The 17,008-nt window shown below is 34.9% G+C and overlaps 1 protein-coding gene across 2 annotated transcripts; it reads right to left on the bottom strand.

Moving 5' to 3' along the window:
* Positions 1-2,669: 2,669 nt before the first annotated feature.
* On the bottom strand, positions 2,670-16,808 carry LOC121856688. Of its 2 annotated transcripts, XM_042352378.1 has the most exons (8): positions 16,521-16,802; positions 13,697-13,845; positions 11,485-11,667; positions 9,571-9,717; positions 9,286-9,297; positions 7,404-7,610; positions 6,064-6,220; positions 2,671-3,527 (listed from the first exon to the last, which is right to left on the bottom strand). In XM_042352378.1, exons 1-8 carry the CDS (start codon positions 16,645-16,647, stop codon positions 3,274-3,276), a joined length of 1,236 nt encoding a protein of 411 aa, XP_042208312.1. In that variant the 5' UTR covers positions 16,648-16,802; the 3' UTR covers positions 2,671-3,273. The 2 variants fall into 2 exon arrangements, with proteins under 2 accessions (XP_042208313.1, XP_042208312.1); XM_042352379.1 differs by lacking the exon at positions 9,286-9,297 and having other exon boundaries at positions 2,670-3,527; positions 16,521-16,808.
* Positions 16,809-17,008: the final 200 nt, after the last annotated feature.

The raw sequence follows: 17,008 nt of genomic DNA, 5'->3' as shown, positions 1-17,008 counted from the left end.
CGTTTCAAAAAGTATTCTACAATAGTTTCTCATATTTGGTGAATTTCTCTGGTTCTAAAACTAGTCTTAACAGCATGGCAAATAGGATCCATGAAAAATTAATAACCATTTTTGCTTATATATTGCCCCCTACCTCATATTATCAGTCACCAACATAAGCCCACAAAAGTGTAAGAGACAGCTCACACAAATATTAATGTTCACACAACTAGTTTTATTTATATGAATGGAAATCTAGGTATTTAATCCTGAAACACTATTTTGTAACTAAACCTGGATCAAGAAACTCAGTACTATATAGCCAACAGGTGTAGAATTAAAACCACAGGTTCCAGGGCCCCAAAATTTTTGACTGAGATAAAAATATTATACAGTATAACTTAAATATTTTGATTTTTCCTTACCTTCACAGAGTACTCCAAAAGGTTAATCCTTGTCATAAAAGTAACTAATAAAAGGAGATGGAATAAGAGTTTTGATGCCGAGCATAAACAAAGATGCTCCTATTTATTCATTTGCTGATACTGGCAATAAGACAGAATGTCAGGAACAAGCTTCCAGATCCAGTTCACCTCGCCACCATAAAGGAAAAGGTAGAGACGTTACAAAGTGTGTGAAACTCTTGTTACAAAACAGGATTTCAGGATCAATCCTCCTTTCATAAACTTGTGTTGGAATCTAGAAGGTACCAAGTGGCCTTCAGTACTGTTTTATTTGCAATCCATATAGGAACACTCCTACTAAACAAATTTTAGGTCGGTTCATGATTAAGACAAAGGAACAAACTCCAAGCTCCCCATGGCCATGCATTCCTGAAATGCCAACTTAGTAACGGCCAACTCAAGTAGCCAATATTTAGATCCTTGCTAAAGAACAGAGTCCTTAGAGCTGGGTTCCATAACTTCCAATAAATTTACTTGGTTTTTAAATCCCATTTGCATAAGTCTGAGGCCTTGAGATTTGACCCCCTTTTCTTACTGGCTCCTCAGAATTCCTCAATCCTGACACACGGTTATAAAATGTCAAATAATAAAACTACTACAATCATATATACAATATACATTACTGTTTGATCATTATCACTATAGGCATCCCTGTTATTAACTGAAAGGGCATTTCTCTACTGAAAAAATGGTTCTTTCAGTTGTAATTAAATCCTAAATTATTACATCCTGTGATACCTAATTATATCATCTATAGCTTTTGTTAATAAAAATTTACAATATACCTGTACTGTATAATACAGTAGATACCCCTGATGATAGTTTTTTTTTAAATATTCAACCTATAATCAGACATGATTTAAGTAAATCCTTTTAACAAAAGTAAATACAATAATCTTTCCATTTTTCATAAAAAATAAGATAATTACAGTATAAAATTTGCACAGAAATAACTTGACAAAAAATAAATGCAAATAATCGCCACTAACACCCATGAACTCCTCATGATCACAATTGGGAAATCATGTCACTTGAGGTGACAGTATGATTGCAGTACTATACTCAAGTGTGGTTCCCCATTTCTGCCTTCTTTAGCAAACTGAAATTTACACTGGTGGAGGACTTTGCTGTTATATTACTAAACATTAACCCTTTCGCTGGTTACTTGTGGCCCAAGTCTCGCCAGCAATCTGTGTCATCACCAATCTTACCCGTAAACCAGCTGATAATGCATATACTGTACCTGTATTATTTATTTTTAATTTTCCATTTACGGGTAAATTATGCATTTTCCTTCTTGATAAAATGACAAAATAGTTGTATAAATGATGTGTGATGACTGAAAATGAGTGTAAAGATAATATCTCGTACACCGGAACCCTGCGTGAGTGTGATCTGGCCAGTGTAAGCATTCAGGGTCAAGGCAAACATCTCACTCCACACGGCCCTTTGTTGTGACTCAAATAGTGTCAACAGCCGGCGAAAGGGTTAACATTTAATTTTCCTCTGTCAATTAATCCGAAATTGCAGAGATAGAAAAATCTTATGATATACTGTATTAACTTTGCTATGGAGTGTAAATTCAAGGGAGGTACTTAGTTTAAACATAGGCAGTAAACACAAAAAAAATTTTGAATGGGAGCTTCCATTCCAGTACAACCAGAAAAACATGACCCAAATGATGGCCAAGTTCTCAAGAGAAAAAAGTTTTGTTTATTTTTTTTTTTATTAAAAACATTTACTATAAGCTGAAAACATTTAAATAATTTTATAAACAATCTTTAACACATGCATTTTGGGAGTTATAATTTTAATAAGTAAATAAACCCCAAAACTGAGATAATTAATAAAATATAAGAGATGAGCTGTCAAACAGATTTCATCAAAATCAAAAGTACAGTAATACCTTTGTTTACGCGGGTTTCATTTACGCGGTACCCTGCCAGAACCAGAATGCCCAATTTACGCGGTGCATCTACTCATATATGCGGAGAGCGGCAGGCGGTCCTGCCGAGCCGCCATTTTTGGATTCAAACCTTGATTTTTTCTATCCGAACCTAACCTTACGTAAGTGTTAAACCTTGATTTTTCTTTTACCTGGTACAGTATATTATTCTCTAATAATATTTCTCTTCTATATTATGTGTGTGTGCATACCATCTTAAAGTTAAGATACTATTTTTACTACAACGTAGGTATTGTGTCTGAAAAAGTGGAGTTTGGGGGTCGGCCCAGTCTCTATTTCAATTAATCTCGTATGTTCTGTTATTCCATTTACGCGTTTCTCGTTTTACGTGCTACTCCGCGGGTTCAATTGACCGCGTAAATCGGGGTATTACTGTATGTCAGAAATGAAATACTGACCTGCATTAACTCATTAATGTTTCATGGTGTACAATAAAGGCTGAACTTGAATAAACGTCATATTGATGTGTGAAATTCTCAAAGTCCATTAAATTGTAAAATAATAATAATAAAAGAACAAATAAAAAGAATTAGTAAATCTGAGTAAAGTGATAATTGCAATTGTAAAAGGAAGATTTATGATTAAATGAAAAGCAGAGAATGACATGAATGGATACGAAAAAACACGAGTCGCAATGTTTCCCACATAATAATTGAACCACTTAATTATTGTATTGAAAGGGTTACCACTTCTTAAAACTATTTAAATAAACTTAACTATTTTGAATAAAAAATACTGATTTCACAATCTATGATCCCACATTTTTACCAAATACATGACAAACAACAAAAGCCTATAGTGGTTTTGTTCAAAGCTGATGAATATGCAATCGTGGTTATGAAACAACTTCCCAACATATAGACCTTACATCTGTGAGTTAAGAATAGCTTCCATAGCTTCAATAAAGATACTGGTTTCCTGGTTATTGCCATCGGCAGTTGTGGTGGCTGTTGTGGCCACAGTTGGGTTTTGCTGAACCTGAGGTGCAGCAGCAATTGTTGTAGTTGTGGTAACAGAAGAAACTGGTGGAAGAGTAGCAGTAGGTTCTGCAGTTGTAGTTACGACAGCTGTTCTTGGTACAGGCCAAGAGTCTTCATTGCCCTCAGTTTGACTCGCATCTTATGTTAAAAAAATGACACTGGATAAGAAATCCTGGTAGAAGCAGGAGTAAATAGAACACACAAATTTTCCTTTCATTCTTTGCACTGTAATTCATTCATTCATTTTGTTATAAAAGATGTGCTCTGCAACATGAAACACAAAGAAAAAAGTTATTTATGAAACGCATTCACAAAAACATACTATCCAGAGCTGCATTAGTGAGACTCCACTCCAATAGCTTTACTAATATTTTTTTTCTGGTTTAAGCTTAAAACCTTTAGTGGGAGGTATGAATAGACAGAAGACAGATCCAATTCAATGCAGTGGGAGAGAAATACATAAATACAGTAAAGACCCTGAGTACCGGACTAATTAAACCACGAAGATATTGTTACTCAGCCGGAATCTGTAATTTGGATGTCCACATCAGCAGGAATGCACAACTGTTCAAAATAACAGCCAGCATATTACACTAACATAGATTGGCTCATTTAAGTTCGTAATAAATTAATTCAAGTGAAATAATCATAATTATTATATACCGTACTTTCAAGAAATTCGTTTTTTTTTTATTTAGTGTTAATAGACTAGATAAATAGGATGTTGTGGGTGGTATAATATCCACATCATTCAAATAGTATATTATACTCAAGTACAATGAATTTTATGAGAAAAAAATTATGCAAAAAGTAAGGGGTCAAACAATATGTGCATCCATATTTTTGAGGGGATAAAATTAATTAGTTTCCGTGGGTCATTCATGGTAAATGATAGCTGTACAGTACATGTTCGTGGTAAGCTAACCTTACCAGTAAGCTCGTTCATCCTGGGTTTGTTTACCTTACCCCTAGGTTCTTTCTTTATGTTGCTGCATGAAGATCAGAACCTAGTTCATTATATATGCCACTTAAATCTACAAATACCTGATACAAATGAAGATTTAATATTTTTCATTTGCAGTATTTTGCCAACTCGTCATGTAGCCACATCTCCCTACCAGGCGGAGCTATGAGGTGTTATGGTTATTTTTCAACTCGTAATTTTTGGTACACATACGTAACTTTCTTCATCGTTTTTAGTCCGTTACATGCACACACAATCCTACATACATTATCATAAGGGCAAATATATAAAAGGAATAAACATTACTTTGTGCCCAAGTTAGGAGGCGGAGCTGGGGAAGGGTGAGGGAGCCGAGTCCACAGAGGCAACAGTCCCAGGTATACTACGTTGCTATGACGACGGTTTAGTGTTGAGACGGCCAAGCAGCCAGTGTCTATGCAAATGGCAGTTATGTTGAACTTTTAGTTAGTTTCTCTTTATGGTTTTAGCTGCATTCTTTCATCTAGATTGTATACAAATGTTGTTTGAAATAGCACAATTGATAATACCATAAGAAAGTTAAAGGGTATGGTTTATGAATGCTGGGAAAAGAGGTACAGGGATATGTGAGTTTGCTGTTTGCTTCAGCCTTAATTTGACTTCCCGCGTAAGCCATTACTTTACCTTTGGGATGATATTCCTTACATTTTTTTAATTTTTGCTTGTTTGTCAGTATTATATATTAGCCCCCTTCATACCACTCCAGGCCAAGTTGTCAGATATATTATGGTTATTTTTAAACTCGTAATTTTAGGTATATATACGTAATTTTCTTGATACGGATTATGCAAAAAAAAAAATAATAAATAAAAAAATAAAAATATTAATTATCATAAAGTAAAAAACATAAGAAGGAATAAACTTTCTAAGTGTGTTAAGAGTTCACACTAAGCAAGGGAGAGGAGGGATCTCCACTACTCTGAGCTGCTCCCGTGTGTTGTGAAACGACTGGCAAATCTCGCTGTCCAGCAGCCAAATGGGAATACAGTTCAGGTACCTCAATATTCACAACTTCTTTTTCCACACTTGCTATTTTGACATCCCTATTCGATATTCACAAAGCATACCCTACTATTCGTAAAGAAAAATTACAATACCCTACAGTAATATTTCAAATTGCGAGGGCTAGCTGCAGCTCTCGTATTCGACTGTAAGGTCCGCTTCACACGAGCGTGTTTTTCCCCCACACGTGAGGACTCGTACAGGTTAAGAAATTAATGAAGTTCAATGGGACCATTCACACGAAGCACGCACGAGAGACACTCGCCCCACACCTGTACCTGTACAGTACTTCCAAACCACAGCGTGAAAAAACAAGCTAAACATTCTAGAATTCTTCATAGTGGTCACGGCCAAGACGCACTGATGTTGTCTTGCTACAAATTATCTAGGATTATACCGAGTATTTCTCAAAAGTTAGAGTTAAATTATATGTTGAATTTAACAATGAGTAAAAGGGTATAGGCTCCAAATCTTAGTCATTCTGTAGCTGCGATAACGAGACCACGTGGCCCAAACCACATCGCGCCACAACTATAACAATGACCCACAAGATACCAAGATATTTTTTCAATTAAAAAAAAAATATATCAAAGATTTGTGTTATTACTCAGGTGTCCAGTATTTAGGATGTTTATTGTAGATACAAATGTCTGGCAAAAATTGTCTTACCTTGGTTGTCTCCATTTTGTCCTACTAATCCATCTACTACATGGATTTGTGAGACATGGGCTCCTCCAAGCAGGGAGTCCATTGTCTGCTGGTATTTAAGTTTGGCTTGCATCAAATCTTTATATAGTTCACGATATGCCTCGGTTGTTCCAGGTTGCTGCAGAAAACAACCCAAATTAGTGCTACCATGAAACCTATTAAATTATGTTCTAAAGATATCAACTCTCTATATAGATTATCTATTTTACATTTATTACAAATCAACTCCTTCCTTAAAATGCATGGTGTTGCAATGTTATTAGTACAGTAATACAAAATAGAAAAAATGATCTTCATATCTAAATAAGTAAACCAAAAATTTGCAAACATCTTTCTAGTACAGTACATACTGTATGTGACATTGAATATCAGTTCTGAGTACTGTATGTTGCAAGTCATTGAATGTTTTAGTTTCAATACCTTTTGAAATTAACAATGTTAATATGCTAGTCACATTTTATAATCATTTACATGTAAAAAATGAAGGGCTGATTATGCAAAGTACAGGAATTAACAGACTTAAACAGAACTATGCACCACTGAACTGCAAGTGTAACAAGTTGAGTTGAGCAATTATTATGTAACAATGTGAGTAAATAAAAGGAAAAACCTTGGTAATTTTCTGAGATGCCTTCCTAAGAACAAAACCTTGGAGGTGTTTGTACCAGAAGAGCCCTTACCAAGGAGACACAGATTTTAGTAAAACCAAGACTTCCATGTACTCGTATAACCCACTGCTCTGACTGCTACAACCTCACTTGCGGGAGCCATTTGTCAAAGCTCCCTCTTGTATGGATATTACCCTTGGTAGGGTTTTCTAACATTTGTGAAATGTGACATGTTGATATTTTTTCTAAATTAAAAAAAAATAATAATAACAATTATCTATGGATACAGGCTTCTGACACAACCTGCACTGTATTATGTAAGATGTCATTATTTGATATCATTTATGACTATTGTAGGTAACAAAAAAATTAAATCTAATTCTATTGTGTCATTTCTTGACTCAAAGGAAGATCTGGTCCCATGAATTTAAAAACATTTTGGGCATATTAACACCATAAAAAAAAATTGATAAGTTACAATGAATACAAAACTGGTTGGAGTAAAAGGTTGAAATTAGCAGAAAAGTAAAGTTTTGGGGAAAAAAAATATGACTAGCTTCAGAAAACATAAAATATTGAAAAGACAGGCTATTCCCAAAATAAAACTGATATTTTCTAAAGTTTTTATTCCGATATAGTGGAATAAACTAGTTGGTCTTTCTCCCTAGTACTCATCCATTTTACAAAGCTGACCTTATATGTAAGTCCCATGATGCTTTGCAAAATCTCACGCACTTCCTTGGCTCTGGCTTCTGTGTCATCTTCATCCACTTTCATGCGCTTGGTTAACTGTGCTACATTTAACTTCTCTTGCTTGACAGGGTAGTAAACTCTCTTGCTGGAGCCTGGTTCATTATGGCCATAAAAGTCATTCTTTACAAAAAGACGCTTTGCTCCCTGCTGAATGATATAAAGTAAAAACCACTCTATTAAGAATATCAATATACTGTATTATATTATGCATATTTTTAATTGTACATCAAATTCACTATATAAATGTTTCTAATCATATAATATAACTTTCAACAATTCAGCTTCATAATATTAACTACTGTACCTGACTCTATACCTAATTCCTTACAATTAAAGAACCTAGATCTAGAAATTCCATTTGAATATCTACTCAAAATAACTAAAAATAAAAATCGACCACCAAAACTCATGGTCCTGGAAGGGGAGATTAGCAAAACCTCATCCAGACAAGTCAGCCATTACACATCTCCACAAATATTTCTAATACAGGTACACCACCGATTATCCAGGAACTGATGGTCCGGTACCTCCTTTAGTACAGACAAAATTATGAGAGGGCACTTGACTTCCCTCCCTCCCTCCCTCCCTCCCAGCCTGGGTGAAGCTAGTTTTATGTTTAAAGTTTTTATCTTATAAAATATAGCTGACTAGACTTAGCAGAATATAAATTGCATTATTGGAATCCTTGTAAGATAGTGATTAATTTGAGCATAAGCATCACATAGTTTGCACAAGATAAAAAATTTTAGTCTAGTGTAGTACATTTGAGTTCCAAGTGTGTACAGTAATGGTGCTAAGAAACGGGAGGTGTATAATTAGTGGGTCAGAGGTGTATTGTTGATTTATTATTACCTGACCTCGGTTGGTCCGGCAAAACGGATAATCCGGCAAGGCTTTGGAACCAAGGGTGCCGGAAAATGGGTGGATGACCTGTATTACACCAGAAACTACACCAAAGACAGAAACGGAGCTGGTACATCAATCCAAATACTGTAATATCAAATAGAGGAGACCTTCAAGTGTATGTTCAGTAAAGCTACAGGGAAACCCCAATTCATGATGATTTGGTTTCCGAAAATTCACAGCTACAAAACAACTTGATTTACGAGCAAAACCTTAGAATTTACAAAAAATACAAATTTGTAAAAATGATAGGCTAAAACATTATTTTTTTTTTGCTACCAGTATGGTTACTTATTTCATTATTCCTAACGCTTACAATGTTATTAAGTCTACAGATAAGCTTGCAATGTGTCTTCATTCTCCTACAATCGCCATATAATTTACTCCTTGCTCGTATGAAGACAAGTGACTCGGCACTCACACCACAACACAGCCACCGAGCCAGTTGCCTTATTTCCCAATTTCTCCTCATTTAATTTTTTGATATTATATGGAAAACTAAATAAATGATATTACTAGATATCCTTAAATTTCATAAGCTAATAATGTATAATAAGGTGCAGAGCTGTAAGAAAAAATGTGGAAATTTGAAATGAAGAAATGTTTGGATGTGTATTGTGTAGACAATAACATTGTTGCCAACACAAGAGGGAGGGTGAGTGAAGTGACAGCTGACTGAGCTGAGATACCAGCTGGCTGGTGAAACTGGCTGATGGCTTTGCACCTCTCTGTGTGTTGACAATTTTTTTCTCTGATAGGTTTAAAGCACTGCTCTTCAAACATTTTATAAAACAAATCAAACAATCAGTCTTGTATAACCAGCATGTCTAATCAAAAACCTTAACCCTATGGCCCTGAATTGTGTGAATGGGATCGAAAACCATATAAATTAAAAAGTAAATAACCATGAGATACTAACCTTTGTAGTGCCCTGATGCCCAAATTCCACACAAAGAAATAAAAAGAGGTTAGCTTCAAAAATTCAAAATGTAATACAGTATATTGTATTTCATCACAATCTGAAATATGTAAGAAGAGCAAAATCTAGTACAAATTACTGTCTTTTAAACTACTATAGCAGTTATCAAAATGAAAATACCTGTACCATAATTCTATTTCCCAATTAATAAACTGCACAGTAATCAGTTACAGTATATTCATGATGAGACATTTTATAGCATAAAAGCAAATGTGACTAGCTTACCAGTCCAACTGAGTGACCAAAATGGTCAGACATTGCTGGCACTGTCACATAAATGATACGATCCTTCTGCACCGGAGCCTTGGTCTTCAGTGCATCTTTAAGTTGACGTGCCACAGCTATGCGATTGTTTTTAGAGTGTTCAAATAACTGCCAAATAAAGACAAAATTAATGAAGCAGTTACAGGCAGAATAATTTGTTATAAATATATTCTAATAAGATGCATTTCACTGTACAGTATCTTGAATTATCAAAAGATGAAAGGCTTTCAAGTACTTTCCAGTACTAAATCTATTTATTTCATGTAAATTAAGTTGCCAAATTTTGTCTTGGTTTCTTGGATAAGATTAATATATTATTATTATCGTTGCATAATTCTAATCGGCAATTTGCAAAAAAAAATTCCACTCTTTGAAGACTTTTCTGTTGTAATGCAGGGTGGGCCACATCAAGAGCAACCATGCTCTTTCTTCATTCACTGTAATTCATTCATTCTTATTAATGCGGCCCAATATATGACTGCTTTGTCTCTTGTTTTACACAACCTGGCATCAGCTATCCCCAATAATCTCTCAACATCATGTCCTTCAATCATTCATTCATATTTCTGCTTCCTGGATGTCCATCACCCTCTCTTTTAATGAATCCTTTCATCTCCATCTTGCTGGTACAGCAGAAATGCATATATCTCTCACTACTGTGTCCTGGGTTCAATTCCCAGATCAGGACAGATATGAGAAGGGTGTTATCCAGTGTGACCCTACCAAACATCACAGGGTTTTTCCAGGTACTTCAGTGACCTTCTGTACTAGCGCAAACTCATTGCGAGCATTGGGTGATAAAATAAGCTACCAGCTCCCTATCCCCTTCAAAGCAGTAAATAAAAAAAATAAACAAAATCTACCTCTGAAATATACTCATTTTTAATGACTTTTCCCTTTCCAGCCTTTCATCCATTATGCCAACTCATACCATTTGTAGTGATAAAAATTTAGCAATATACTGTACTGTATTATATAAAAAAATAAGGATTCAACACTTCCTGTAAAGAAGTAAAATAAAAATTAATCTGCACATAATTAAAGTAACCAGTACTGTACAGTATAGCATTTGTTAAATACAGTACAGCTAGATTGTATGTAAGTTGAGAGTAATCACACTAACATGACATGATATATTCATTGGAATACATTCATAAATCTGGATTGAGACATTTAACATCTAATTAGAGCAGCATTATCACCTTGTAACCCTGAGGATTATATTATACTGCCATAAACAACACAATTTACACTACAAACAAGTAATTTCAGCTCATTAGTACTGTACTTTGGAGAAGTTAGTTGTAGTAGTTGGCTGCCAAAGCTTCCTACACTTTCACACTGGCCTCCCAGCTATGTAATGCTGTTCATCATGCTATGTATTGCAAATTTGTTCTATGGTGAACAAATTGGCAATACTGTATATTTTGCATTACCCTGTACAGTATTTACCATTATAATTGTTTTAATTCTACCCTTGTATCTCCACTGTTCATGTATGTTTTATTTTATGACAAGTTCAACTTATCTTTCGTGTTTTTACGATGCAGCATTTGCACAATCACTTGTATTTCCAGAAGATAAAATATCCGATATTGTACTAAAATTACAAAGGCTTGTTGGAAGGTGTTATGCATGTCCACACTGTCAGAACTCCAAACATGCAGCATCCAACACAAAAATTTCTGATAAGTTTGCTTATTCAACAAGTGGTCAGATAAATACAGGTAACAATTTATTAAAAACAGCAAATAAAAAAAAAGAGGGTCTAAATTAGTGAGGGTTTACTGTGCTCCTTGAGAAATTAAAACAGTCTGGGTAGTGACAAGTTTCTATAGAGAAGAGGACACACACAGTTATTGCTTACTAACTCACCTGAAATTCAGGATAATATATAACTTCCTTCATGATAATGGTGGCTGTACAGCCAACTTTATGGGCTCGACCAGCTTTCTTTTTCTTTTTGACCATTGGTTTTGTTTGTAAGGGGTCATCTTCATCACCTCCTGTATCTCCCACACCTGCCTCTCCAATCACACCAGCTCCTGAACCAGTCAGCTGAGTGAACATGAGAAACAATTAAAAGGTGGTACTGTACCAGACAAACCATGTAAAGCACATATATTGTACACTGTACTGGTACACTATTCTATTTCACATCTACCATCACAATTTGTTTCTTCCCAAATGCATGAAAATTTTCCTAGTTTAAAGATCTGTGGTCAAAAGTGAAATTTTCACTATTACTTGTCCTATTGACTTAGTAAAAGTTTATTAGTTTTGCTATGTTAATTACTTGACACCTGTGATTTTTCAATAGCAATTTTAGGTTTTTCTGTGTTACTTTGGATGTACACTATTAGAGTAGTTAAACCCCTATTATTTAAATTTACCTTTAATTTGGAGACGGCCATTATTTTCAACTTTACAGCATTAACTCTTAAGCCAATATTCTTTCCAATTTTCCACTAATCTGAAGGTAAATTTTTGTAATGTCTCTTCACTTCTGCAATGAGAGAAGTATCATATGCATATTTAATATTTAAAATTAGCAGTACAGTATTTACCTGTGAAAGTCAAACATTTGATCCCATTTATTATGGAAATTCTGTCGGAAACTAATGGAGTCTTCAAACCTTATAATTTTTCTATTTGCTTACAGCTGCCTCAACTTATTTAAAAAACTGGGAGTTTTATTTCATTTTCATTTCTTTTACATACTCTACTGTTTTTTTCTGCCTCAACAGGATCTTTCTAACATTTTATAGTCCCATTCCATTATGTTCTCCTTTCCACTAAGATGACAGCTGGAGTTAGCTTGTACCCACCCGGCTACAGGCTAGTTCTGCATTTACACAAACAAGTAAACTACCTGTAGTCATCTGGTAATTTTACAACCAAGAACTGATTGTTGGACTGATAACTGAAAAGTTCCCGTGTCAGGAACCAAGAAACATGTATAGTCTTGATTAGCAATGTTTACATTATCTGGTCAATACTTTGTGTATATGAACGGCATAATGTTCGTGACTGAGAAGAACCACCCACCCATATAGTCCATTCATGTCTTATCATAAGGTGTTCTGGTTATTGAGTGTCAAACTATTGAAGTTTACACTACACTTTTGAAATCTTTAAGTACAGTACACCCACCTCTCGTTTTATGTGGGGGTTAGGTTCTTGAAAATCACTGCTTAATTCAGAAACATGTAAATTAAACCTATTTTCCCCATAAGAATACATGTAAATGGTACAGGTTAGGGGAACCATCATATACCGTACACGGTAACTCGCAATAAATATTCGTTTACCTTACTCATTCATAAAGAAAAAGGTCAGTTAATAAAGAAAAACAAAAGTAAATATATCTGAAATAACACTTACATTGACGACTGGCAACTTCTGCTTGACAAAGGTGGGGTAGGGGAGGGTTGAGGAGGGAGGCTACTGAGGCGAGGGTATGGGCGAGTGATCACATCTAACTTAACGTCCATTGCGATTGTTTTTCGTGCCTTTTTAGCTTTAGGTTCACCAGAGAAGCCAGATGGACGTTTTCCAGACATGCTCGATGGGGAAAACAGTGTTTAACACTAAAAGACACGTGACAAACACACAAACAAGTGAAGTGCTGAAACGAACACGGAAAGCTTGCTGTGAACACTAAACAGCTGGACGCCGTCACAGTTGTTGTACAGTACTGTATACTTCATTATCATCATTAGTAGTAATAATCTTTATTATTACATTATTGTAATAATTATGAATAATAAAATAATATTAAAATCGTTGCTGTTGCTATGACAGTGACTTTACAGTAATACTAACAAGCTTTTCACCAGCCATCACACGCGACCCCACTGCCAGGTAATACGCGGCAAATTTAAACCGTGTTATTTCAAAAATAGTTGCGTGTAAATTAGAAACTGATATTAATTGAACAAATGTGTTATCTCAAAAAAGGCTTAAATCAAATGCATGTAAAACAAGGAGTGGGTGTACTTAATATCTCTTCTTTCATCCAACTTTCCTTTTCTAAGGAGTCTAAATCTTTGATAATGGAAGCAATTATTTCATTTACAGTACTAACCTCAATTTTTATTTCCTTTTTTTTTCTTCCTCCCCGTCCCCTATAAGACTGACACTGAAGAATCTTGAGTCCTGCCACAAAAAAAGGCACACCACAGTAGGGAACACCAACAGTCTCAAACCTGACTTCATTTTCATCGTTGGCACAGGCTGAAAAAATTAAACTGTTACTGGAATGAATCAATAAATTTCAACATTTGCATATTAGTACAGTACAGTATTTTAATTCTAAATAAACCTGGAATATCTTACACTCTGTTATATATGACTGTAATTCTGGAACTCTTATCCTTAATTAATAAAGTTTGCCAAAAACAATCTCGAAGCACAGTATACCCCTCTCTACCATATGAGCCATAATACTGTAGAAATACCATTAACAATAATACGTACAGTAGTATCATACAATAATAACACCCCTGTAATAATAATAATAATAAACATCAGCAAAGAGACCAAGAAAAGGTGATCAGTTTATCCAAGGATTTATCCAAGGAATTGTCCAATTAACCCATGTTAATATAGTAAGGTCCTGTCTGAGGAGTCAAGTATTTCCTGGAAGCTAACAAATATTACATAATTTTCTTACCTAAATATGTAATACAAACTTAAAAATGCACACGTGTTAAAGAGATACAATTTTAATAGAAGCGCACCGCCTGTATACCATTGGCAGCCATTAGACTGTACCAAAAAACTGTTTATGGAAGAAAACATAGGTCAACCAAACTTAATGTAAAGTCCCAAATTACCCTGATGATCTTAAGATACATTTTAAATTGGGTAAGTTAAGGTGAGGTGGGTTGGGTTTGAGTGGTTCATTTTTCCTGTTTTAAAAAAAGTGAACTTGGTAATTTCTCATTCAAAATACATAAATTGCAATTCTCGGGACATATCTCGGTTATTCTCATGATACAAATTCTTCTATAAACAGTCTCTTAAACAGTTGAGGTGTCAAGAATGGTAAAGTATTAACCATAACTACATGAAGACTAACTGAATTCTACCCAAATTGGCATACAGCATTGTACTGTACAAAAAAGGTTATAATTAATTTTCCTTTTGTACCTTAACTAATTTATTTGTGAAGTCTAATTAAAGACAAAAAGTTAATTTTTATCTCTTACTTATAAAGGATCAGGTAAAGTTGGTGTGACTTTTATATTACGGTTGAAAACTGTCACTGTGAGCCACTCGTTTTGTTCCAACATCATAAAAAATTTTTACAAACAAGGTACTGCCATTTAAAAGCTAGATATAGCTACCTCATCTCTTAACCCTTAAAGCCCGGATGACGTTCCTCTACGTTCACTAAGGCGACCCCGGGTGCGGTTCCTTAACATTCTTAATTTTTGCAACATTTTGAATGTTAAGGCGGGACGATATACTTTGTATGGGATATTTATTTACTTTGCAACTCAATTTGCACGTCATCTTTGTCTTAAGTCTAGTTACCCACCACCTATCATGATGGATCCACATCCTTCGACGTCTCGTAACCCACCTTGCCCCTCCACACCCTCAACAGTAGTGCTATTCATCTAGATGTGCCTGATTTGAGTGGCACTTATATAGTATTGGGTGATGAAGACTGATGGGGAGGAAACAGACACAGATGATGTCGAGTTAGTTGAGGCGGCCAGGGGTGAGGACAGTGCTACAGACAATCGCGCTCACTGCTGCCCTCCTCCCCCCCCCCCGCCTCTCAGTGAGGTCATGGTAGTCGTGGATGTAGGGGACCAAGTGAACGACAGCCACAACAGTATGCTTGGAGTGACCACTAATTTTACACCTGAAACACCAGTTTTGACCGTATTTGTTTATTTATTTTATTTTTTTGATGAAATATACCTGTGTGGGGGAGGGTCTGATGGGTCTTACTCTGTCCGGGGCATAAGGGCTAAAAGATAAAATAAACCACCCTAACCTTACCCCTCTGACTTACCCGAGCTCAACTAAAAAGTATATTCAATGACTGATATGTTAAGTTTGGTTGATTTAAGTTATCTTTATTCAACAGCTTAACATTAGTCTCCACATTTAACACAACAGGTGTTTCTGTTTCTTATTTGTGTTATATATCTGAGTAACAATATGCTAAAAAAGTACTGCAGAATATTGACAAAAAATCCTTAATGATTATGCACTTAGTTGAGATATAATTGTTTTTAAAGACAGAATGATCATTATCACTAACAACAGCATAATAATTAAAAAATATATATATATTATAGTAACATAATAACTTAATACACGTAATATGATTAGAAACGCATTTAAACCTGGTAAGAAAAAACCTCAAACATGATGTACAGTACAGAACTTACTTTTTTTTGTCTAAATGGAACAAAACACAAACAATGTTTCATAACTTCCTCAACATTATTTGAAAATTAGAGTATTATTATATTCTGACAATTGCAAATTCAGTAGTTATAGTTAGAAGTAAAAAAATTTTTACAACTCCCTCTCATTTAACAGGATCAAACCACTGATCACTGGCTTAAACACAGTGGTCTACTACTAAAACCAGGCAAAGTTTAAATAACGTTTTATATCAAATAAATGAAGCTTATGGTAGCAAGTAAGGTTATGTTTTAATCTGACAAGTTTTCGGTAAATACAAAGTTGTTTTTTCAATATTCTAAAGTCAGATTAACATTATATGCATTGTTACAAACCTATTTAAGTGTAAATCTTAATATGAGTACAAAAATGTCATCACATGAACTAATGTAAACTTCAAAGTTAGGTCCATGGTCAATGAATGGTGACTGTAGTGTGTTAGTGAAGGACTTTGGCCACACAATAAGGATATGTCTTACCTGGAACATCAACACAGCCAAAATTCTTGGTCGACCTGAGGAGGGCGTATGTGGTCTTGGTCTTTCTCTCGTGCTCCCTAATTATCTGGTCTGCCTCCTCTAGTGACCTTACCTGGTACGTGGACATAATTCAAGTATTAATTTAAATTTCAGGGACAGTAATGGAGATGAAGAAGTTAGCCAAAGCGTCCGTCCCGCGCGAGATGTTTACATGTACAGAGACGCTCACACGAACATTTTCAAAATGAACAAAACGACTAATAATTCACTACAGTATTCCAGATTAATGTCGCCTATTAAATTAATATTGAAACGTTTTGTAACTGTATAATAGATAATTATTTGACACCAGCACAGAAAATTCCCCGATGTCACAGTCAGTATATCGTTCAGACTAAATTGATTTCTGTGAGCGAAACTTAAAGAAATGAAACAAAAGAAAAGAGAAAATTTATCTTTATAGAAAATGGAAATCTTAAACTTAGGGA

This window comes from Homarus americanus, unplaced genomic scaffold (genome assembly GCF_018991925.1).
Source record: "Homarus americanus isolate GMGI-L3 unplaced genomic scaffold, GMGI_Hamer_2.0 scaffold32531, whole genome shotgun sequence".
NCBI lineage: Eukaryota > Metazoa > Arthropoda > Malacostraca > Decapoda > Nephropidae > Homarus > Homarus americanus.
The sequence above is the reverse complement of the archived record's forward strand: the minus strand, read 5'-3'. Positions and strand labels throughout refer to the sequence as shown.

Bases quoted from the DNA above. Each gene is read 5' to 3' on its own strand.
- LOC121856688 (XM_042352378.1), bottom strand. From the start codon at position 16,647: ATGTCCACGTACCAGGTAAGGTCACTAGAGGAGGCAGACCAGATAATT. The intron at 13,846-16,520 runs GTAAGACATATC...TAATTTTTTCAG, and splicing joins TGGCTGTGTTGATGTTCCAG to CCTGTGCCAACGATGAAAAT. The intron at 11,668-13,696 runs GTTAGTACTGTA...ATGTTCACTCAG, and splicing joins AAAAGGAAATAAAAATTGAG to CTGACTGGTTCAGGAGCTGG.